We start from the raw sequence: 25,293 nt of genomic DNA, 5'->3' as shown, positions 1-25,293 counted from the left end.
TTGGCGCTTGGCCCCCCAAGTTTCGGGGAGAAATTCTCCGCCAACCCTACGTTTGACTACCCACCTTAGCATTCCAGTCTCCTACAATGAAAATAACATCTTTTTTTGGCATACTATCCAGTAGGTGCTGCAGATCCCCATAGGACTGATCTACTTCTGCTTTTTCAGCATCTGTGGTTGGGGCGTATATTTGGATCACTGTGATGTTAAATGGCTTACCCTGAATTCGAATTGAGATCATTCTGTCATTTTTTGGATTGTATCCAAGCACTGCTTTAGCCACTTTATTATTAATTATGAAGGCTACACCATTTCTTCTGTGGTCCTCTTGTCCACGGTAGTAGATCTCGTGGTCATTTGATGTGAAATGGCCCATTCCAGTCCATTGCAGTTCACTGTCACCCAAAATGTCTATATTTAATCTTGACATCTCCCCAATAACCACATCCAATTTGCCCTGGCTCACAGATCTTACATTCCAGGTTCCTATGGTGTGTTGATCTTTAGAACATCAGATTCGTCATTCACCACCAGCACCATCGGCTGCTAGCCATCCTTTCAGCTTTGAGCTAGCTGCGTCATCACATCTGGGGCTAGTTGAACTTATTATCTGTTCCTCCCCAGTAGCATTTTGACCATCTTCCGACCTGGGAGTCCCATCTTCCGATGGTATTCCGATGGTACACAATGCTCCTCAAATTTCAGCATCACTGCACTGCACTTCATGTTTTCCCCCTCTGCAGCCTGGAAGTTACTGTCAATCTCGAATGCTTCCTCCCCCACCACATGAAGCAGCATTGATGATTTTACTTTATCAGCTTTCCCTTCAGCCCCCGTGGCTGCCAAATAGAGTTCAAATCTTTGCTTGGATTTTCTCCAGTTTTCTGCAACATTCTCAGACATTTGCAGGCTGGATGGGGGTTGCATCAGCTCCACAGTCACCTCTGTGCTATAGAAGGAGGTGGTTCTGCTGCTCAGTCCAGACCAGGCCACAGGCCCTTGGGCAGGGCCCTTCTCGCCTACAAGCGCAGCTGGCCCAAGGCGGAAGAAAGCTGCACAGCTCCAGAAGCCGTGTGCCCTCCACTACTGACGCCATGTATAAGTTTGGGTCTGTATCTTAAGAAGATAACAGGGTGGTTTTATTAAATAAAGTTATAACGACAAACAGTTCTTTGCTGGAGCTCCCTCAGCCAGTCCAGGCTCCACCGCCTCACCCCACTCTCTAGGGATCATCCCCAAGCTCCCATCCCAATGCTTCTTATAAGGAAATGTCTCTAAATGACTACAATCACTAAACTCTGTATATTATCTTTGAGAAATACTGGAGAATGGGTGAAGTACTGGAGAAGTGGAGGAGGGCAAATGATGTCTCTCTCTTCAAAAAGGCAAAGAGGAAGATCTGGGGAATTATAGACCAGTCAGTCTGTTATCAATGCCCAAGAACTGGAAGCCAGCATGGATTTGTCACAATCAGGAGCTGGCTATAATTGCATTGAAAGGGAAAGGTAGAAGGGAAAAGTTGGTATAAATATAGAACCAAACAGAAAGCGTTGCTTTGAGACTGCGAGGAACAGCCACTGCCTCTGTCAGTCAGAGCTCACCTTGATCACCAGGCTTTACGGCTCCGCATTCTTTACAGTGCAATTCTGAAGGTAATTGTCCAGGAGGAAATCAGTGGACCTTAAACTCTGGGCCAGCCTCTCCTGATGCTAAAGGAAGCAGAGTCCATTTGGAAAGCTGCATTTCTTCATCGGGGGGAGAGACGTCTCGCTTTTGCTGTGACCGTGCTGTGGCTGACACTTGTCCCATCTCAGCCACCACCGAATAAATGAGCTGAAAGCCATGTCTTCAAAAGAAGAAGAAAGAGCAGAAACATTTCAGAAGGTAAGACCCTCTCCGGAGAAAAGCTCTGAGATGGTGAAAGGAGCATAACAGAACTGTTGCTTCATCATCCATTAGAGGAAAGGAAGCTGCTAATATTTAACTTCTAAAGCCACCGCTGCCAGAAAGGTTTCGTTACTTTGGTGGGTGAATGTTTAGCTAGAGAGAAATGGTTTGGATCAGCGCTCACTTATAATAAGTGTTTTCCAAGAAAAGTACAAGAAAAATTTGGATATTAATAATAATATCCAATAATAACATGTGACAAGAATTATTCTAAAACTGCTGGTTCACCACCAGTTCTATTAATTTGATTAATTCCTGTCATAAGTGTTGACACTGAGTAGATATTGCCAAAGTGGCTGTTAGATTTAGTTATAATAATAACGACACTGCATGGGACGGAGTTTTCTCAACCAAAGGTGTTCCAATACCACCGGTGACAAGGGACTAGCGTCTGTTTTGGCATAGTGGCTAAAGCTGCAATCCTAAGCGCACACACTGAGAGGTAAGTCCCATGACACTCAGTAGGACGTGCTTCTGAGAAAACATCAGTAGGACTGGGCTGGAAGACACCGAGCTACAGCTCAGGAAGTTTCCAGGCTCTGCTCTTCCATGAACTTGCCAGATGGCTTTAGGCAAATAGCTATTCTCCCAGCTTCCTATCTGCCAGATGGGGATAATAATGTCGGCGTGTTATCTTACATGGTTGTTGCAATGATTGTATGTGGAATACTTTGAACACCCTACAGTACTATACATTAATATTAAGTTCTGCTACCACTTCTGGGACTTCTTCTGTTAAAGAAGAGTGATCACAACCAGTGTCTTGGATTATCAGCGCTTAGTTACCCCACCTACAAATCGTATGACTATGGCTCACGTCACACAGCCCATCAAGGCAGGGTTTGCACTATGCACAGTTCAGTGTTGGACTGGTACTGGGAGACCTGGGTTCAAATCTCCACATCCATGAATCTTACTGGGTGAACTTAGGCCAGTCACCAACTCTCAACCTAACCTGCCTCACAGGGGTTTTTAGAAGTCTTTAGAAATGTTCGACAACATACATATGCGCATGTGCATTTGAAGTGATATCTCTGTGATAGCCACGCACAGAATTGAACAGACTCATAGAAATCATATAGAAATTTGGACATTTGCTGTTACGAAGTGATATTTCACTTGTGCACTATGTAAAAATATATATCTAAAAATGATAATTGTATCCACAGCTCATAGCTATCCTGGTGTTTTTAATGAAGTGTGCTCAGACTATTTTGTTTCATATATAAGTCACTGGGGCTGTTCACACAACGCGCTAACCCACACTTAGAGTTGAGTGGGTTGTTTTGAACTGTGGGTTGTCCTTTGAACTGTGGGTTAGCATGTTGTCTGAATGCAACCAGGGTGGCTTATTAACCAAGCACTTTGGCTTATTTTCTTGAACAACCCACCTTGAGAACCCACAGTTGGTTGTTGAGTTGTTCAGGATGGTTAGCAACCACACTGCCTGGTCAACAAGCCACCCTGGCTGTGTTCAGACAACATGATAACCCACCTTGCAGAAAATGTGCTGTGTTACAACACACTAACCCACAGTTCAACAAACAACACACAGTTTAAAACAGCCCACACTCAACCACGGAGTGTCGGCTAGCATGTTGTGTGAACAGCTCCACTGTGTGTTCTGCTATGCTCAAACAGAAACATTATTTCAATCAGTTGCACATGCACACAGATGTGCAGTAATGCATGCCCCGAAAGCAATCACGGTGTATTAGTCACACATGATGTAAATTTGGTGCTTGTATTAAAAAGTGAATGATGGTTGTGAAAGGCTGAGCTATGATAGGACTACTATAGGAATGCCTTATTTCCTGAGCTGTGCCATTTGTGAAGAGAGCTGTTTTCAAATTTACCTGTTCAAATCAAGTGTACTGGATGTTAATTGAGCAGGATGCAGTGCAACTCAGTCAGCTCCTTTTAGCCACTTATCTGATGTTGCTTAGATTTTATAGAAGGAAATACTTAGAAAGGTGTGTGTGTGTGTGTGACGCATTTCAAAACCTCAGGTACACAAAATTATGCATCTATAGAATTGCATAAATGGTAGGGCAATCAGGAGCATATTTGCCAAATTTAATCCTTTCTGAAGGTTCAGCAATAGTGAAACAGGAGAGGTAGTCTGCAGCACATTTTTACCAAGAACTCAGTTTAACTGCCTGACTGAATTTACTAGAGTGAAATCCAGTTTACTTCCCTTCCTCTTCCAGAAAAGAACATAGACATATATATCAAAAAGAAATATATATCAAAATACCTCACGGCATACATTAGGGGGCATAATTACTACAACTGAAATGGTTTATCCATATTATCTGTACAACTGCTTGACCCACGAAGGCTTCTTGTGGTCCTCAGCTACCACATCTAAGGCCCAATCTACATGGCCGATTTAGTGTGAAGCAAGAGCACACTGAGGTCATTCATGACAGGTGATGCTGTCACCAATCTGCAGCAACCCCGCAGCTTCCCTCTGGAAAAGGAGCATTTTCGGATGGTCCTTTTAGTGAGTCTTTTTTCCTTAAATGCGGCTCCTGCGCAGTTCTGCTGCAGTGTGCCTCATCCCCCTGCATTAAATCCTGGGCATGCCTCTGTGACCAGGAGGTGACCTGGCGGTGACGTGACCAAGGTGTGGGGCCACCCCTCCCCCCATTCCCTCTTTTTCCTCATTCACAGTAGGGCACTTTTGGACACAGGTTTCTTTCCCACTCAGTCGTGCTGTTTCATCCTTTCACTATATTGCAGTAGTGCTGTTTTCCCATTCACAATATGTAGCCTAGTGTAGTAGCTGCATTACCCATTCATAGAATCATAGAATAGTAGAGTTGGAAGGGGCCTCCCATGGCAAGCGAGTCCAACGAGAAAAGGAGTCCAAGATGGGTGGGAGTGTTTAAAAAAAGGAAATTCTCAAGGCACAATTACAAACAATTCCAACAAGACAAAAAGGTGGAAGACAACAGAAGAAGCCAATGTGGCTTCACAAAAAGCTTAGAGATGACCTGAAAACAAAAAAGCACACATATAGGAAGTGGAAAGAAGGCCAAGCTACAAAGGAAGAGTACAGGCAGGTAGCACAGAACTGCAGGGATGTCATTTCCCACAACACCTGGGATTTCAGACAACTTACTTGTCTTTCCCATGAAGTGCGTGGGAAGGCATCCTGACTAGGGATGTACAAACTGTGTTCCTTCTGCACCACTTGACTTCTGCAGTTTGCATCCAGTCCTCCGTTCCACTGTTCACATGCCCCCAGAATTCTCCTCTTTTTTTCTGCTCTGAAAATTACGTAAATAAATACGTACTGACAAATGTAGGGATGGCAGAGAATTCCGCCACAGATCTCAGTGGAACTCGGTCGGAACGGCCTGCCACACCCCCACCCCCTCCGTGGATCACCCCCAGGATGAGACTTACCTGGGGCAGATCTTCCGGGTGGCAGCGGCTCCGGTGGAAGCTTCGGCGGCGGTGGCTGCGGTGGCTGGTCTTCTGACTGGCTGCTGCTGCAGCCATTTGCATTTTTTTTTTTTTTACAGAGATGTGATAGACTACATAAGTTTTTACGTAGCCTAAAACGTCTGGGTAAAAAAAAAAAAAAAAAAAAATGGCGTACGCAAATGGCAGTGGCTACGGCCGCCGCCATTTGCGTACGCGGTTTTTTTTTTTACCCAGACGTGATAGGCTATGTAAGTTTTTACGTAGCCTAAAATGACTGGGTAAACAAACAAAACAAACACGCGTATGCAAATGGCGGCAGCTATGGCCACTGCCATTTGCGTTCCTTATTTTGGGCCGTCTTAGTCTACGTAAATATTTACGTAGACTAAGACGGCGAAAATAAGGAACGCAAATGGCGGCGGCCGTAGCCGCCGCCATTTGCGTACGCGCGTTTTTGTTTTTGTTTTACCCAGAGCCCTCCGCGGCCAGAAATCCGGCTGCGGATGGCTCTGGCCTGGCTGGGCCTGGCCAGCTGCTCCACGGAGGATTGTGAAGCTTCGCAGCTTTGAATCTTCGAAGATCATGCCTGAATTAGAAAAAGAAAACATCCCGGAGAAGCCCCGATTCTGTGAGGATAACGCCTTAATTAAAAAAAAACACCATCCGGAGCGGGGGATAGGAGGGGGTAAAACTTAATCTCATTTGAAGGGATAGAACAACCCCCTGCTCAGTGCAGGAAGCCTGATTCCCAGGCAGTCTCCCATCCAAGTACTGACCGGGACCAACCCCGCTTAGCTTCCGAAATCAGACAAGCGCGTGCACATCCAGCCCATTGCTTGTTGCTGAGGAAACAGGGGCTGCTGTGGAAGCTATGCGATCAGTAGCTGGAAGAAGACATGGGGCCGTCGAGAACTGTGATTGGACAGGAGGGAAATACAAACACCGCCGTATATGGACAGGCGGGGGAGGGGACTACAACCAGATACGGTAGCGAAGGTGGAAAATCAGAGCACATTAAGGGGAAATACTGGGATATTAGGGTATTGAAAGCGGGAGCACAGAAGTAGGAAATTCAGGTTCCAATTCGAGGTGGGTACTGCATAGTGCAAAAGTGGACGGTGAAACCTCATTGGAAGTGAAAAAAGGAGGTAAGTGTAGATCAGCCCAAGAGTCCATCTAGGCCAGCATTCTGTTCACACAGTGGCCAACCAGCTGCCCACAGGAACCCCACAAGCTGGACATGAGTGCAACAGCAGCTTCCCACCTGTGTTCTCCAGCAACTGGTGTACATGAGCATACTGCCTCTGATACTGGAGGTAGCATATAGCCACCAGGACTAGTAGCCATTGACAGCCGTCTCCTCCAGGTATTTGTCTAACCTTTTAAAGCCATTCAAATTGCTGGCCATCACCATGTGTTGTGGTAGTGAATTCCATAGTTTAACTATGTGCTGGGTGAAGAAGTACCTTCTTTTATCTGTCCTGAATCTCCCACCAATCAACTTCTTGGGATGACCCCGGGTTCTAGTATTATGAGAGAGGGAGAAAATCTTCCTATCCACCTTATCCACACTATGTATAATTTTGTACACCTCCATCATGTCTCCCCTTAGCCTCCTTTTTTCCAAACTCAACAATCCCAGCTGTTGTAACCTTTCCTCATAGGGGAAATGCTCCTGCCCCTTGATCATTTAAGTTGCCCTTTTCTGCATTTTTTTTTCCAGCTCTACAATATCTCTTTTTAGGTGTGGTGACCAGAACTGTACACAGTATTCGAAGTGTGGTCTCACCATAGATTTGTATAAAGGCAGTATGATATTGGCAGTTTTATTCTCAATTCCTTTCCTAATTATGCCTAACCTGGAGTTTGCCTTTTTTACAGCAGCCACACACTAGGTTGACATTTTCATCAAGCTGTCCACCAAAACCCCAAGATCTTTTTCCTGGTCAGACAAGTTAGCTCAGATCCCATCAGGCTAGACTTGAAGTTGGGATTTTTTGCCCCATCATGCATCACTTTACTTTATACTTGGTTACATTGAACCACATATGCCATTTAGATGCCCATTCTCCCAGTTTGGAGAGATCCTTTTGGAGCTCCTCACAATACCTTTTTGTTTTAACCACCCTAAATAATTTGGTGCCGTTGGCAAACTTGGCTGCTTGCAAACTTGGCCACTTACTGTCCTAATGCAAATACATAACCTCACCTCTGGACTTAACTAGTGTGTCCACACCCTTTTGAGACAAGATTCCCCCACAGGAAACTGAGCCTACGCACACCCTCACAAGTTTACAAGCAGCTAACAATGAGAGCTGTGTCTGTCACTTCAGAAAGGAAGTTATACGTACATCTGAACATGCCCTAGGGGTGGACGAAAGTCACTTACCTGTCCTCGAAGGACGTTCGCGGTGGGGGGGAGGCGCTTCGCTGGTCCCCCTGCGAAGTTCAGGCCGGGGGGGGAGGCTTCCCGCCTCACCCCGGCCGAAATTCAGGCCGGGGAGGAGGCTTCCCGCCTCGCCCGGCCGCGAACGTGAAAGTTAAACAAAAAACAAAAAACGCCCCCTGATAGGCTACGTGACGATTCACGTAGCCTATCACGGCTAGATCTGCAAAGTCAGCCGTGATAGACTACGTCAATCGTCACGTAGCCTATCACGGGTGACTTTAAAAAAAAAGAAAAAAGCGCGTACGCTAATGGCGGCCCCCATAGGGAGCCGCCATTCCCGTTCCTTATTTAGTCGCTGTAGTCTACGTAAATGTTTACGTAGACTACGGCGAAAATAAGGGCAACGCAAATAGCGTTGCCCTTATTTTCGCTGTAGTCTACGTAAATCTTTACGTAGACTACAGCGACCAAATAAGGAACGGGAATGGCGGCTCCCTATGGGGGCCGCCATTATCCGTACACACTTTTTTTTTTTTTAAAGTCACCCGGGATAGGCTACGTGACGATTGACGTAGCCTATCATGGCTGACTTTGCAAATCTAGCCGTGATAGGCTACGTGAATCGTCACGTAGCCTATCAGGGGGTGTTTTTTTTTTTCTTTCATTGCAATGGCGGTGGCGGCAGCTGGTCGAAAGACCGGCTGCCGCTCCCGCCTCGCTCGAACACCCGCCGAACTGCCGGCCGGACCAGCCACCGGGAGGGACATTCGGTGAAGGTAAGTCCCGTCCCGGGGGGGTGCGGGGTGCGGGGGGGGTTCGGAGGACTTCTCCCCGAAACTTGTTCGGGGGGCCAAACACATTGGTGCTCGGCCCCCCGAAGTTTCGGGGAGAAATTCTCCTCCAACCCTAACATGCCCACATCCAGCCGGAAGGTCCAGGCTCAATCACTGGCATCTCCCGTTAAAAAGATATGGTAGCAGGTGATGGGAAAGACTGCTGCTTGTTCCCATGGGGAGCTGCTGCCAGTCAAGGTAGATAATGCTAGGCCAGGCGGGCGAATAGTCTCATCAGGGGCCTGTTTCCAAAAGTGATTTACTCTGAACTGGCCACATGTGGAGGCTGGTAGGCCATCCAGTAGCGACCCTGGAGCTTATTGCAGAAAAAACAGATTTCCTGAGACTGCTTATAATCCATTTTCCTTAATTCAGCTTGTCTATGCTTTTGTCATGGTGTACACCAACCCTCTGCATTTACTCCAGTGTGTTAGCCCTGCCCAGAGGTGTGCCTTTCACCATGACTCTAGTCAAGAGGTATTTCCCCAATGTTTTCCCTGCCTGCATTTCCCTGATGTTTCCACCATTTCCTCACTGGCTATCAGAGTTCTTTTTTTTAAAACAAAATAAAGGATTAAACTGAAACAGTGCTTTAGTGCTATATCGCGAACCAGAAGTAAGCACTCCCCATTCACCAGCTACCAAGTGTATCGATGTTGGACATTTAAAGCCATTGCTCTATCAGGGGCTAAGACTTACACTATTAAAAGAGCCATGGGTGAGGTGTACATATATAAGTTCCCAGCCAGATTGCAGTTCTAGAGACAGTTACTGCAGAATTCTCAGTTGCACATTTAGAAGGCATCACAATCACTTGACAGCGAAAAAGCCCCAGTTCTCCAGCACCACCTCTACCCCCCTTTGCTATCTCATTATAACACTATCAGGTGTTTCTTACATCAATATGCATACCTGTCAGGAGTGTTTCTGAGTGCAGGGAGTGGGATAGCAGTTCAGATTCTGAAGGAGAACCACCAGACGTGGGGGAGGTGTTTTCCCAGGCTAGTCCAGACATGACTGGGCCAGCTTCTCAGGTTACAAATGTCCAGCTGGCTGAGGATGAGGGTCCCTCTCACCTCCCCCATGAGAGACAGCAAGCAGAAGGAGGTGGGGTTTGGGGAGTCTGATCTAATAGACGCCACGCGCAGAGCAAAGAGAGAGAAGGCAGGGGTGGAACTTAGACAGTCTACCCAATTGGCCTTGCATGAAAAGCTGCGCTCGAAGGCCGAGAGAGAGAGAGAGAGGTAGGGATGGCAGAGAATTCCACCACAGATCTCGGTGAGGCCGAATGCCAGTGCATTCGGCCCCCCGAAATCTGTGGCAGAATGGCCTGCCCCCCCTGCCCCCCTGCGGATCCCCCCCCGGGATGAGACTTACCTGGGGCGGATCTTCCGAGCTGTGGCGGCTGCGGTGGCTGGTCTTCCGACCGGCTGCCACCACAGCCATTTGTCTTGTAAAAAACAAAAAAACAAAAAACGACGTCATAGGCTACTTAAAGATTTACGTAGCCAATCATGGCTGGGTTAAAAAACAAACAAAACCCGCGTACGCAAATGGCGGCAGTCCGCCGCCATTTGCGTTCCTTATTTTTGCTGTCTTAATCTACGTAAATATTTACGTAGACTATGTGGCGAAAATAAAGGGGAACGCAAATAGCATAGCGGGCGCTATTTGCGTCCCTTTTTGATTCGCTGTTTTAGCCTACGTAAAGATTTACGTAGGCTAAAACGGTGAATCAAAAAGGGACGCAAATAACGCCTACTACGCTTTTTTGTTCCCCTTTATTTTCGCCGTCATAGTCTACGTAAATATTTATGTAGATTAAGACAGCAAAAATAAGGAACGCAAATGGCGGCGGCCGTAGCCACCGCCATTTGCGTACGCGGTTCCCCCCCCCCCGAGCCCTCCGCGGCTGGAAATCTGGCTGCAGACAGCTCTGGCCTGGCTGGGCCTGGCCGGCTGCTCCGCGGAGCTGCTGCAGAGCACAGCCGGCCACGGAGGATTCCGGGGGGAGGGACGGAATGCCTCCCCCCCCATCAACATAATTCGCGAACAGGTAAGTCACTTTTGTACATCCCTAGAGAGAGGGACCTCCCCCGCCTTAAGTTAGGCTGGTGAGACTGCCTTCCTCTTCAAACAGCAGTCAACTCTCATACCTTCCTTTTGAATTCCCCTGAAAGCTTTCCTTTGTAGACTGAGAGTCACTGAGAATTGGCATATGTATGACCCTGTGAAGTAATGAATTAAAGGCTGTAGACTGAAGCCTCTCGTCCGTGTTTGGTTTTGGCGTTGAAATAAAGTGGAGGCTAAAGGAATCCTGACAGCACCCCCTATGTCAGTATCTTGCTATGACTCTATGACTCTGTCACTCAATTGCGAAATAGTACTAACATGCATTTGTGCTATTGCACGATAGCACTATTTCACAATCGTGCATTAGTTCAGGGGGTCCTGCTAACTCCTGTTGTAGTCAATGGGGCTTGTTTCCCAAAGTGCACTATGACGTGTTTGTGCTATCACATGATAATGCATTTATTCAGGGGTGCCTGCTAATACGGAAGCCTGGTATTTAGAGGGAAAGGGGAAAAAATGGGCGGAATCAGGCATAGGTCCAGGAATTCTACTCAGAGGTAACTCAAGCTGCGGTCAATGAGGCTTGTTCCTGAATGTACTGAGATTGCCATTAAGCCAAAAACACTAAGTATACCCAGGGCACATCAGGTATTCATCTGGTGAAAGGCATAGTAACTTTGCTAATGGCTGTGAAGTACTATTTCCAAAGCTGCATGTCTCTGCTGTTTGGTTCAAGGCTTTTGGGAAGTAATTAATGCCAGCTTCAATCCTTTGCATCATCCCCTAACCAAGCGGGCAGAAGAAAAAGGAGTAGAGCCTGGAGGGGGGAGCCTCTCTTATTGGTTGAGCAGCCCCTGCCAGTCTGATGATGTTCACTTCCAGTCCCTCCACCCCACCCGGAAGTATGTTTTTGTCAGCAGCTTATAATGGTGTGCTGCAGTCCTTTGTGGAGCCCTAAGTGGAGCCATGCCGATTCCATGAAAAATCCAGTACTCCTTCCATTGTTGTGGAAACACGGCTCTGGTATAAAGCAGCTTCCTATGGGCCTGGTCAAGTAGTTGTCCAGACTCTTAAAAGCAGCGAATTTCCTTCACAGGTGCTGCTGTTTTTCAGCAGGTTCTGGATCTGCTCCAGAAATGGGGGGGGGGGCTCTACTGAAGGGAGGAGGAGGAGGAGGTGTTTTTGCCTCCACCTTCCTGCCTTAGAGGCCATGGGGCAGGCAAAAGGATGTGACACAAAGGTGGACACGTACTCTTGTGTGTTCCATGGCTGTCCATCCAGGGAGGGGTGTCTGTTTATTTCTCTCCCCTCACTGAAATGAAGTGAATTATGGAGGACGTTTTGGTCCATATTTCTGGCAGAGTGGGAGGAAAACATTCTAGTCTGTGCCAAACCTCAGTGCAGTTCCACCCATCCCAAACACAATTGCCACATCATGTGTGAAGAGGCTATGACTTTCAGGTGAGCAGGAAAAAAGACATGAAGCTTTAAAAAAAGTGATGGGATATATGGAAAACTTTACCGTAGGATATAAGAAGCCCAGCATCTTTCTGTCAATGCAATCTTTCGGCGGGGGGGGGGGGGATCCTTAGAATACCTCAGAAAGAAATGGCTGTTCTTGGTACAAAGCTTACTGGGAAGCTTCTTTACCCCATAATAAAGTGTTCCATATATTCCAACTTTGAGGCTTCATCTCTTTTTCTGCTTGCCTGTTTTGGTGCCCCCCCTCTCTTTTCCACTTCTTTGTCTCAGTTTCAGGGCCACTGCAAATGCTAACACCCTCATGAGTACCATCAAATCTTGTCTTTTTTCTGCTTCTTTCCAGGATATGGCCCAAAGAAGAGTGCAGAACAAGGAGGCTATTTCCTGCTCAGATATCCACTGCCCCAAAGACTCTTACATTTTTAAAGTTGTTCTTCTGGGTAGTACTTCTGTAGGGAAGTCAAGCATAGCCTACCGTTACGTGAAAAAAGACTTCAGGGATTCCCTACCTACAGTGGGCTGTAAGTGAATGAACTATACAGAGAGGGCCTAACATAGGTTGAAGGCCAATGCAAGCAATACATGTTTGGTTGTGGAACTGCCTGTGCATTCACAGCTTCAGCGATCTTATCATATCTGAGTGTCTCCATGGCAACAATACACAAATTCAGCCCAGGGTATTCAGCACTATATCTCTGTTGTTAAAATTGTAGTGACAGAGTGACACCCAGTGATATGACCCACACAGTGCATAACTTGAACATATATCAGTGGAGGGCTGGGAGTGAGGCATGGCTAATCTGCGTGTGCCTCCCCCCCTGCTGTTGACGTGTAGCCGCTGGGCAGTTGAAGAACGAGGCTAGGTCCCTGAAGACGCTCTTAGGGTGCTTACATACACACCAGTGGCACAAACGGAGGGAGACAGGCCCATGCACCTTCCCTGCAGTCAACAGCCAATTGCTGGGAATACTGGAAATGGACCAGAGCTGAAGGGGGCAGTGACCTCAGGCTAGGCTTGGGGTAAAGGAAGGTATTGTGTCTTAGGGCTGAAGACATTCAAGGGAGCAAAGGAAACTAGAATTCGGGATGTACGAAAGTCACTTAACTTGAACAAAATTTTATTCGCGGTGGGGGGGAGGCGCTCCGTCCCTCCCCCCGAAATTCTGGCCGGAGGGGGAGGCGCTCCATCCCTCCACCCCTGAATCCTGGCCGGCCGGGACGCAAATGGCGGCGGCCGTAGCTGCCGCCATTTGCGTCCCTGCAGTCAGCCGTGATAGGCTACGTAAATGTTTACGTAGCCTATCACGGCTGAATTTAAAAAAACAACAACCGCGCGTACGCAAATGGCGGTGCCCATGGGCGCCGCCATTTGCGTTCCTTACTTTGGCACGTCTAGTCTACGTAAACATTTACGTAGACTACGGTGAAAATAAGGGGAACGCAAATAGCGTAGACGCTACGCTATTTGTGTTCCCCTTATTTTTGCCGTAGTCTACGTAAATGTTTACGTAGACTAGACGTGCCAAAATAACGAACGCAAATGCAAATTTGCGTACGTGCGGTGTTTGTTTTTTTACTCAGCCGTGATAGGCTACATAAAGATTTACGTAGCCTATCACGGTATTTTTAAAAAATCTAGCCGTGATAGGCTACGTAAATCTTTACGTAGCCTATCACGTTTGTTTGTTTGTTTCTTTGTTTTTTACTGGAAATGGCGGTGGTGGCAGCCAGTCAGAAGACCGGCCGCCACCACACTGCCGCCGCACCGCCGCTGGAGCCGCCGTCGCCACCGTCGCCGCCAGGAGGATTCGCCCAAGGTAAGTCCTGTCCCGGGGGGCGGGGTGGGGGGGCAGATCATTTTGCCACCAATTTCGGGAGGCCAAATGTGCTGGCATTCGGCCTCCCCGAGATTCGTGGCGAAATTCTCTGACATCCCTAAGTCTAGAATGGCCCTTTAAGGAGGGATGCTTTATGGATGATGCGGCTTACTGGCAGAAATGGAAAGCAGCAATGCCAGGGGCGGTGTGTGGACATATTGGGAAGGCCAAAGCAATGCTGGGTTTGAATCAGACATTGTCAGCTTCCTGCACCTTGGGCATATAGGCTGTAGACAGCAGGCTGAGGGAGAGTGAAGTGTCCCAGTCCAGTGTGCACTGCACATTATTTATTACTTTCAAAGAAGGGAATGTTTGGGTTTAGTACAGACACTGCATCAAATATATCTGAGCTGGCCTGTGTTTTGAGTAGGAAACAGTTTAATATAGAACATTACTGAAACTGCTTTGCAGGCTCAGACGTTGCTAGAAGTGCAAAGAAATCATATTAGTTTAAAATAATTTGCATACAAGAGAAAAAAATATTAAATCTGAAGAAAAGAGTGTAATGCCTTTGTTTTGAAATGATGCACCCTTGGTTGGAGCAGGGGTCATCCTAGAAGAGGCATTTCCGGTTCTCTCTCACACTGAATGCCAACAATGTGATGTGGCTGCAAAAAAGGCCAATGCTCTTTTGGGCTGCATTTATAGAAGCATAGCTTCCAAATCCCGGGAAGTACTAGTTCCCCTCTACTCAGCACTGGTTAGGCCTCATCTGGAGTACTGTGTCCAGTTCTGGGCACCACACTTTAAGAAGGATGCAGACAAACTGGAGAGGGTTCAGAGGAGGGCAACCAAGATGATCAGGGGACTGGAAACAAAGCCCTATTAAGAGAGACTGAAAGAACTGGGCATGTTTAGCCTTGAGAAGAGAAGACTAAGGGGAGATAGGATAGTGCTCTTCAAAGGTTGTCACAGAGAGGAAGGCCAAGATCTCTTCTCGATCATCCCAGAGTGCAGGACACGGAATAATGGGCTCAAGTGACAGGAAGCCAGATTCCGGCTGAACATCAGGAAAAACGTCCTGACTGTTAGAGCAATATGACCATGGAACCAATGACCTAGGGAGGTGGTGGGCTGTCTCACCCTGGAGGCAGTCAAGAAGCTGGACAGCCATCTGTCGGGGATGCTCTGACTTGGATTCCTGCACTGAGCAGGGGGTTGGACTCGATGGCCTTGTAGGCCCCTTCCAACCCTACAATTCTATGATTCTATGAAGGGAATGCCTCTTTGAAGGTGGTGTGTCCCATTTGCAGTTTTTATCAGTACTAGTGTTAAAAAATAAATATGTAAATGTGCAGACTGATTAATTGGGGCACCTCTTTAGTTAATCAAAATGTTTTTAACTTGTTAATTGACTAAACGGCTCAGTCCTAATAATAATACCTAATATTTAAATAGCGCTACCAAGTTTTCAAGGTACTTCACATACATCATCATGCTGCAATCCTCACAGCAACCCTGTAAAGTGTCAGTAGCATTAGCCTCATGTAGCAGATGTGGGGCAGAGGCTGAGAAAGGCTAGCTGTTGCCTAAGGCTACTCAGTAAGCTCAGGGTAGATTCGAGCCAGGGATTTCCTGAGATGTGGCTCAGTTTTTTAGCCACTATGTCAGTGGTTTTCCAAAATGAACCTTCCTAGTAGACTGTTGCAATGAGAACCCGGATGGATGAAGGCAAAAATCTGCTCTCCAGTGTACCTACCGACAGCTTCTCCTGGAGGAAGATATGGATTTCTCTCTTGCTTTTAGGTTCCTTCTTCACTCAGGTTCTAAGTTTGGATAACACTACAATTAAGTATGAGATCTGGGATACTGCAGGCCAAGAGAAGTACCATAGTGTCTGCCATCTCTATTACAGAGGAGCTAATGCTGCTGTTTTGGTTTATGATATTACTAAGAAGGTAAGAAGGTATGCTTTATATTTATATTTATGCTTTAACATCACTTCTCCTCCTCCTCCTCCTTAACTATTCCTGAATGCATAACTTGGTGCATTTTTCAAACGGTTGTTTGGTTTTTAGTTGTGCTTTCTATTTTTGTCTGGTACACTTCTATACCTCTGGGCCCTGGAAAATCTTCCAGTGATGGATTGAACAAGGACATCATAACTCACAATCTGCCTGGGAGCGTGGAGCATTCATGATATCAACTAAGCAAATCAAAATCTCCTTTAAGAAGTCAACCTGAATAGATATTGCCAGGCAGAATAACATATGAATCAGACACAAAATTAGGGACAGAAGTGTTATATGACCTGGTTCACATGACACAGACACAAAATTAGGGACAGAAGTGTTATATGACCTGGTTCACATGACACGACAACCCACGGTGTTGTCCGAACCTGGCGCAAAGGCTTCAGCATGGGTTATTAATCATGTGCAAGCCACCCTGAGAACCCATGCCTTGTGGGTTGCTGTTGTTCAGGGTGGCTTGTTTTCGGGGTGGCTTGTCGTGACATGCGAACCTGGCACTGTGGGTCTGCATGGCTTGTTTGAAAGGGCTACAGAGGCGCCTGGCAAGAGCAGCAAAAACCCCAACCGCTCCTTGCAGTGCCCTCCACCCCTCCTCCTCCAGCTCTGCGCTTCATGCCTTTATCCCCTTGTAAGCCGAGGTAGCACAGCTAAGCCTGTATGTGTGATTGACTTACCTCCAGGTAAGCATGCACAGACAGCCCCAATTTGGGACCATGGTGATTTCGGAGGGGCAGTTTAAGCTTCCCCCCTTCCTGTTTTCATGCCAAAATTCCCCCTGCCCTGTGAAGTGGTTAAAAAAAGAGAAAAAACATCTCATATTTTTCTTTTTTTAGTCCTTGGGGTGGGGGTGGGGGGGAATTTCGGCATGAAAACAGGAGGGGGGAAAGCTTAAATCCCCACCCACCCAAATCACCATGGTCCTGAATTGGAGCCGTGCATGCTTACCCAAAGGTAAGTCAAGCATGCATATATGCATAGCTGTGCTAGGAAGAGGAATGGGCTGCAAGGAGCAGCCAAGGGGGATTTTTTGTAAGTGTTAAAGAACGAAAATAGATAAAACCCTCAGCCACCTCATCCTAAAAAGTAACGTGAGCCTCCCCCCTGAAGATATGGCACATGACTGTCAATGGGGTGGTTTGCAAGGCAAGAAGGCAGCCAGGGTCGGGGGGGATCTCATCACAGCCAGAGTATAGAGGCATTGTGTCGCAAAGGCCCCTGGGATACATGCTGGGATCGGGCGGGAGGATGAAGAGGGAAACAAACCTCGGCAAGCCGGCAAGCGCCTGATCATCTGTCAGCAGCAGTGTGGCATAGCAAGCAATTAACCAACCCTCCATGGCTAGCTTTCAGCGTGGCTTTTCGTGAGGTGCAAACTGGACTTATATCTTGCAATTAGGAATGTCAAACTTACTGAAAGCAATACATCATGGTGGAAAATTACTGCTCTTTCTGCAAAGCGGCACTATCGCCATAGAGGGAGGCCCTGTGGGAGGCCTGGCTCCTTCAGTACTACCCCAGGGCCCCTTCCTAAATGTCCAGCGTTCATTACAGACTCAGACTCTAGCCCGGGGGTGGGCAACAGATGGCCCACGTGCTGCATGCAGCTCCCACTGCCCTTTTTTAGGCCCCCACTTGCCCTGCTGCTGCCGTGCCACTGCATTTCGGTGGCAAGGCAGCAGGGGGGAAATGCACCTTTTTAAGGGAGAATCAGTGGTTTGCCACCAAAATTTTGTTGGGGCAGCAGCAGCCCAAAGGGCCTATTTTAAAGCAAAACAGCCCCTTTTTGCAGCCACTGCTGCAGTTCAGCAGCAAACCACCGATTTCCTTTCGAAGGGGGCTTCCCCCCTGCTGCCATGCTGCTGAATTTTGGTGCCACCGTGGGATAAGTGGGGGCAGGGGTGTGGCCCCCATCACATTGCCCCCCTGACCCCTGGAAGATGCCCACCCCTGCTGTAGCCGTTTAGATGTAAGGAAAAGCCCTATTCTACCCAATTGTTCAATCAGAAGTAATACAATTAAATAATGTCAAACCTATTGTGCTACCTTTATTTATGCAAAGTAACTCCCCACTTAGCCCTCCCACCCCTTACCATGGGCCTGGTGCAAAATAGGGATTCATTGGAATGGCTGGAAGTTGGTAGAACTTTGTTCTATTCAGCTTGCTATACCCATTATATGGGGCTATGGTGTTCTGAATGTTATAATGTCATTGATTTAGGTGAACACAGTGCATTTCTTCAGACTATCACAAAGCCTCATAGGTTACCTTTCTCTCAAGGAATGCAGCTCCAAAAATTATAGGCATGTAAATTGCTCAGGTATATTAATCATTTATATATAATGTGTCTTTTCAGGAAAGTTTGGAGAAAGCAAAAGTATGGCTGGGGGAACTGGAGAAGGAATTCCCTCATGATGAAATAACTATAGTTTTGGTTGGCAATAAACTAGATCTTTCAGCTGAACGGGAGGTCACATTTCAGGTAGGGAGTGTCTAAGCTAATCCTTGACTTTTACAAATATGGCAAATGGAGAAATGTTTTGCAAAATTATGGAGCTTCTAACTCAACAATTTTACCTAACATGTTTTTATCCACCTTCTACCTAAGGTGCTTTTATCCACGTTGCAAGGGTGGGTAACATGCAGCCCGCCCCACTGCTGCCAAAATTTGAGGCAGCAAAAAAACAGAGAGTTTACCACTACAGAGTGGTAAATAGTTCTTGAGCTAAATATGACCTATTTACCGAGGCGCTAGCTACTTGCTGCGCTGTAGTGGGTTACAGCAGAATTTCAGCAGCAAGCCACCACTTTGCTGCTGCCATGAATGCAGCTCCCCCGTGGAGCCCCCCAAAGTTGCCCACCCCGGTTGTATTGAAGTGCTCCTGCATCTTCTTTATACCCATATTTTCTCCCCTATGGGATGAAAAGCAGCTTGGTAGGAGGAAAACAGGCAGAGAGGAAAGAGTGAAGTAGCCCTTCCCCCACTTTGTGGAAACTCTTAGTTTCCCAAGGCTGCTTGGTTAAAAAAGAACATCAGGGAAAATACAGGCATGTGAGTTTCATGTGTAGTTTAGACCTAAGCTAGATTCGTGTTGGCTTTCAACTACAGTTGGGTGAGGCAATCTCCAGTACAGCTGAAGTTCTTTTACTGGTTGTGTATTAAGTTCTCTGTATGTCCAGCTGCAGCTAGTCCCCTGTTTGTATTGCATATTAATTGTGCCTCCTTCCCCACTATCCTCAAGAGAGTTGAGTAGGAAGGGGAGGATTAGGAAACAACAGCAGCAACACTGACAATACAGGTTCCAGCTGGGGAGATTAGGGATAAGAGGTGAGAGATGAGAGGGGGAAGGAGCTTAAAATGGAATACTTCGGAAGTGTGAAGGATAACATCCCACATTACACTATGGTGGGACTTCTGTGAACAGGAACTAATGATCCGTTTCAAGACTATGGGGTTGCAGACACCCCATGACCTGGCTGCTGTAATATTAGAAAATTTTGAAAACCTGGGGTAAAAATATCAGGCTGAGATAATTTATCACCGGATAGCATCTGCAAGGATACCTGTTAGTCAAAAATGAAAACAAATGAAATCACCTACAGCAGGGGTGGGCAACTTGTGGCCCACCAAATGGTGTTGGACTGCAACTCCCATCAGCCGTATAGCTAATGGTGAGGGATGATGGAATTGCAGTCCAAAAACATCTGGAGGAGCACAAGTTATCCACTCCCGACTACAGTCTTACAATGGGAAATTAAATACTGGACAATGTAAAAGCTAATTTATATTATGATATATTATTTCACACTACTGGGAAAATATGATATCCCCCGCCCCAGTGATCCTGATCCAGATTGCTGGGATAGAGACAGTGTGTGTGTGTTTGCGTGTACATGTGGGTGTGTGACCCCTGCTACAGCACCTGGCACAAGCACAGAGCCAAAATGTTGCCCACCCCCCACCACACAATTTAAGGAAATAGACTAATTTGTTATGAAAGTGGCTAGGGAGGAAAGCAGTTACGTGAAGGACAAGGAAAGATAAATAAACACTCTTGTTAGAGATCACTGGATAATGAGAGAAGTGTGTTTACAGTGATCATGGGAGTTAAGCACTGTATTAGATTTCAGTAATGTGGTAACATGACTTTAAAGTTGGTTAGTGTGCATGTCAAGCAGTTTTACACTGCAATACTTTGGTAATTTTTGTGAGTATGTTAGATCTCTTTTCATAATGTATGAATTTATTTTCATGTTCATTAAAAAAAATAAAATAAAAAGAGAGTGGAGTGGAAAGAGGGGAATCTTCAAGAATAACCCCTCATCCCACCCATAAGATTGCATGAACAATATGAAAGCTCAGTAGAATGGGAAGGTTACTTGGGGTTGTTGATTACCGAAAGACCCAGGCAAAAGAACAAGTAATTTCCTTAAGCAAAATGTAGCACTCAACCAAAGCAAAGCCCATCAGCTAGACTCCAAGAGGAACTACTGCACATTTTATCAGATACCGTGGTGGGCATGCCTATATGAGGATGAGTCTATATGCCAAAACAATAACTATTCTGCCAACACAGCATTGTTTGTCACACAGAAAACATTTGTCTTTACAGTCTGTGGTCCCCACAAGTCAAACGGAGCACATCACCAGGGATTTATTATACCTGATCGTGCTGTCTGCATTCGTCATTATTACCTGGACTTGCTGTTGTGAACCACCCAGAGAGCTTTAGCTGTTAGGCAGTATGGAAATGTAATACATGAATGAAATGAACGGATGAATGCATGGGGGTGGGGCAGTTTCTCAAGCACATGGCAGTCCACCACACGTGGCTGGTGGGATATATTTGGCATTATGGGCCACAAATCCAGTGGGGTTGACTTACGATGATTAACGATCAACACAGAAGGCACCACTGTGCCAGAACTCCTGCTTTATACAACCAGGTACTCACACGACTGTCTACAAATCAACGTGTGATTGTGCTAGAGTTATCCCACCACTCTAAAATCAGTGATACTTTGTTGCACTGTCTCCAGGAGGCAATGGAATTCACAAAAACAAAAAACATGCTGCACATGGAAACATCTGCAAAATCTGATCTCCAAGTGACAGAACTCTTCATGACTCTAGGTAAGTTTAACTCACGTACACAGTGGAAATTAAGACTGCCATCCTATAGACCAGGGGTGGGAAACTTTGGGCAGTCTGGGGGCCAATTTCCAGCCCCTGGACTCCCCTGGGAGCCTCATTCCTGCCACTGGACCAGCTGCTGTGGCAAAAAATTGTCCGCTTGCTGCCAAAATTCGGCAGCAAACCACTATGGAGGCTCAAATGGGCCTCATCTAGCTTGAAAACAAGTTAAATTTGGCACTTTTGAGTCCTTGTAGCAGTTTGCCACCGAATTTCATTGGCAAACTATAGATTTCTGCTGCTGCACCACCGAATTTCAGCAGAGTGGGAGCGATCGCAGGAGTGGTGATGGGAGGCCACATGCAGCCCAGCCCTGCTATACCCGCTTATGTGGGAGTAAATCCAATGGAACTCAATTTGCTATTTGCGTTGCCCTTATTTTCGCCGTAGTCTACGTAAATCTTTACGTAGACTACAGGGACCAAATAAGGAACGCAAATGGCGGCTCCCTATGGGGGCCGCCATTTACATACACGCTTTTTTTTCCCCCCAAAGTCACCCGTGATAGGCTACGTGACGATTTACGTAGCCTATCACGGCTGACTTTGGAAATCTAGCCATGATAGGCTACGTTAATCGTTACGTAGCCTATCACGGAGGTGTTTTTTCTTTTTCTTCCTGCGGCCGGGTAGACGGGGCGCTTCTACCCGGCCTTAATTTCGTCGGCAAGGGATGGAGCGCCTCCCGCCCGGCCTGAATTTTGGCTGGGCGAGGCGGGGTGCCTCCCCCCCCTCACATGAACTTCGGGGGGAGAAACGAAGTGCCTCCCCCCCACTGCGAAGCAAGCTTCGAGGACAGGTAAGGGACTTTCGTCCATCCCTAGTGGCAAAGCAAGCCCAATATGAGGCATCTTCATTGGCATGGGGGCTGCCCATTGCCCAGATTTCATGCACCTCTGTATAACCAGAGAAAAGTTATAGCTTTTTGCTTTGAGAGTTTGTGTTGAAAAAAGCACATAGTCATGGAACAATTCTGCCTGCCTTCCTACCAGCCAGTGTTCCCCCCCCCCAGACAATGTGTATTCCATTCAACCAATAGAGAGCCTAAGGTCATCAACTGTGACTGAGGAAAATACTACTAGGGGAATGGGGTTATTTTACACTTCAGAGAAACCTATAGCAGAGATTAGGGATAGTGACCTCCTAATCACTGCTTCAACACCTAGTTTCTCTGAGTATCCCTTCTGAATTTTGGTTTGTGTTTCTGAGAACGGGATACTTTACCTGCGTGTAGCACAAAAACTACTGTCTAAAATTTGGCAGGTGGAATCCCCTCCATGGGTGCTGACAGCTCCCCGAATTTCATGCACTTCTGTGCAACCAGTGAAAAGTTATCGCTCTTTGCTTTAAGAGTTTTTGTTGAAAAAACCAAATTTTATCTGTGCCTAGCACAAAAACTACTAGGCCAAACTATTTGAAATTTCTCACGTAGGATCATCTCCATGGTGGCTCACATGTCCCCAAATCCCATGTATTTATCATGAAAACTGAAAAAGTTGTGGCTGTTTCTGTTTTCCTGTACAAGTCAACGGGAAAACATCACAGCAGAATGATTCAGATATCCAAATCTCGCTTTGGATCTGAATCTGAAGCAAAGTGGATGGGGTCTGAATTGGTCCAAAGTGAAGGAGGGCTGATTTGGAAGGCCCCAATCGGCATCCGAAGTGAAGTGGGGGGTCCGTGCCCAGCCCTAGTAGTTAGCAGTGCAGCCTGTGAGTAATGGCAAAACTGAAAGTTTTCCCCAGTGCTCCGTTTGCTGCTGTGCGCGGAGTTCTCATTTTATTTTACGTCTCATTTTATCCTACATCTTCAGCCTTAAAGAACCACCATCTGCTTTCTCTTCGGGGTGTATATAGAAGGGCTGAAACATGTTACAGACAGAGTGGAAGGCTGTGAAAGTATCTTCTGCATAGATTAGAAAAACTATTTTCCACGTGGTTCAGTATCAGCAGCCCAAATGCTGGCAGTGGTGGGGCTAGCTGGCATGGAGACTCTCCCTGCAATTTGGTCACCACGTAACTGCATGGCTGTTCTCCCTGACCGGGCTCACATGACACGATAAGCCACGGAGGGCTGTGAGCCAGGTTTGTTCAGTGAGGCTTGTCGTGTCGTGCAAACCTGGCGCTGCTATGCCAGTGTGGGCCCTTAACCACTGACCAGTCATGCTGAGGACCACGGCTCATTGCTGGGCTGTTCGCGCTCAGCAAGGCTTGTCGTGTCCCCCAGCCCAGTGGATTGGCCTGTGAGTGGCTTCTTGGGGGGAGCTACGGAGCTGCCTGGCAAGAGTGGAGAAAAACCCGGCCGCTCCTCGCGGCCTCGCTAGTTCTGCGCCTCCCCCCTGATGCCCCTCCCGTTCCTACGTCCTGGCATGACGCTTGAGAATTAGCTGCTCATGGGGTGGGGCAGGGTGAGAAAGAGCTACGTTTCCCTCCAGAGGCGGCAGACGCAAAACGAGGAGCTGTGCTGCAAAGGCTGGGAGCGGGTGGGGGACTGCAGGGGAAGCAAGCCAAGGCAAGCCGCGGAGCGCCTGGCCGTCTGCCAGGAGTAACATGGGCTACAAGTGCACAACCCAGCCACAGTAGCGTACTCTCAGTGTGGCTTATCGTGGTGTGCGGACTGCCTCTTTCAGCTTGTAGAGGACGAGGGTAGTCTACTGTTGGTCTTAAGGGGTCAGTATCTCGACAGTAGCTGTCCTGAATCCAGGAGACAGACTCAGAAAGTGGTGATGTGGTGGAGGAAACAGTTGCCCATGGACAGTTGTTATTCCAGGCAATTAACTAACTTGCACTTTAATTGTGGTTGTTTTTTAATCACAAAACATAATGGAGTCCCTCCCCCCCCCTTTATGAAGCTCGTGAATTGTTAAAACAGGAGCAACGGAAAGAGAAGACAACGCATTGGAAGAACTCACGTGTCGATCTGAGAGAAACAGCTTTGCACCGAACGAAATGCTGCCAGAAATAAAGCCAGGCTGTCTGCCGTGAGATGCTGAGTGTTGCTGGAGTTGCTATGATGACAACAACAGCAACAACACAACTGAAAACTTCCACACCGGAGGGTTTACGCCATGTTCTACTCCTGTTTCCTTCTCAATGTTGTATGGAAGATGTCTAAAAGTGCTCATGGGCATTAGCAATCACTTCCAAATCATGTGTAATTGCATTCCATCGTTCTTTTGTTTCCAGAGGTGATTAGCAGAATAAAGCCCAAAGCATTGCGTCACTTCATAAGAACAGAAGAGGAGCCCTGGTCTGTCTGTCCAGTTCAGCCTGCTGCAAAGCAGTCCTAGCTGCACTGCGCAGGAGGCCAACCAGATGCTTTTGGGAAACCCACAAGGAGGGCACGGAGCCCGCTCCTGCCGTTGCTCCTGCTGCAGAAAACGCTTTCTCCCTTAGGAGCAAGCAGGATTTGAGCGGATGTCTGTTTATTGTTGCGCAACCCCCACAGGACCCCAAGGCGTAGTACAGTCCGAATGGCACTAGACTGGACCTTGGACGACAGGCATAAACATCTTTTATACTCACATGTGAGTGAATATGGCTTAACAAGGAGGAGAGGTTTGATTTATAACAACCTGATTGGTTAAACTCTGCAAAATGCAAGTGTGCATAGAAGCTTTTACAGCCAGTGCCCTTTGGCGCTTTCACAATAACATTCCCTGATAAGGCGGAAGCCACAGTATGGGAAAACACTGAAAAGCTGGACTCAGCATAGGAAGTCTGAGCCAGCAGGATTCAAGTCTACTTGTCACGTAGGCGCTTGCGTGTATGAATGGGAAAATTCTAGGGATGTACAAAAGTCACCTTTTCACAGATGTGATTCGTTGTGTGGGGGGGAGGCGCTCTGTCCCTCCCCCCGGAATCCTTGATGGGGGAGGGATCCAGTCCTCCCCCCTGGAATCCTGCTCAGCCGGCTCCACTCCATGGCGGCTCCGTGGAGCAGCCGACCAGGGCCGTCCGCAGCTGGAGTTCTGGCCATGGACTGGCTGCTGCAGATGCAAATGGCGGCCGCCGTAGCGGCTGCCATTTGCGTCCAGCCAGGCTGCCGTGATAGGCTACGTAACTATTTACATAGCCTATCATGGCAGGCAAAA

At 47.3% G+C, this 25,293-nt stretch overlaps 1 protein-coding gene across 4 annotated transcripts; it reads left to right on the top strand.

Moving 5' to 3' along the window:
* The first annotated feature begins 1,769 nt into the window (after positions 1 to 1,769).
* RAB17 (RAB17, member RAS oncogene family) lies at positions 1,770 to 24,768 on the top strand. Of its 4 annotated transcripts, none has more exons than XM_084830221.1 (6): positions 1,770 to 1,884; positions 12,503 to 12,680; positions 15,783 to 15,934; positions 18,364 to 18,489; positions 21,048 to 21,141; positions 24,052 to 24,768. In XM_084830221.1, the coding sequence occupies exons 1-6, from the start codon at positions 1,843 to 1,845 to the stop codon at positions 24,162 to 24,164; spliced, it is 705 nt and encodes a 234-aa protein (XP_084686347.1). In that variant the 5' UTR covers positions 1,770 to 1,842; the 3' UTR covers positions 24,165 to 24,768. The 4 variants fall into 4 exon arrangements, with proteins under 4 accessions (XP_084686347.1, XP_084686353.1, XP_084686361.1 ...); XM_084830227.1 differs by having other exon boundaries at positions 24,072 to 24,436; XM_084830235.1 differs by lacking the exon at positions 1,770 to 1,884 and adding an exon at positions 2,009 to 2,389 and having other exon boundaries at positions 24,052 to 24,436.
* Positions 24,769 to 25,293: the final 525 nt, after the last annotated feature.

Source organism: Heloderma suspectum, chromosome 1 (assembly GCF_057233095.1).
Source record: "Heloderma suspectum isolate Gila_16-S chromosome 1, 16-S_ref, whole genome shotgun sequence".
Classification (NCBI taxonomy): domain Eukaryota; kingdom Metazoa; phylum Chordata; class Lepidosauria; order Squamata; family Helodermatidae; genus Heloderma; species Heloderma suspectum.
Note: the sequence above shows the minus strand (reverse complement) of the source record. Positions and strands in the feature narration are given on the sequence as shown.

Bases quoted from the DNA above. Each gene is read 5' to 3' on its own strand.
- RAB17 (XM_084830221.1), top strand. From the start codon at position 1,843: ATGTCTTCAAAAGAAGAAGAAAGAGCAGAAACATTTCAGAAG. The intron at 12,681-15,782 runs GTAAGTGAATGA...TCTTGCTTTTAG, and splicing joins TTCCCTACCTACAGTGGGCT to GTTCCTTCTTCACTCAGGTT. The intron at 18,490-21,047 runs GTAGGGAGTGTC...CACTGTCTCCAG, and splicing joins AACGGGAGGTCACATTTCAG to GAGGCAATGGAATTCACAAA.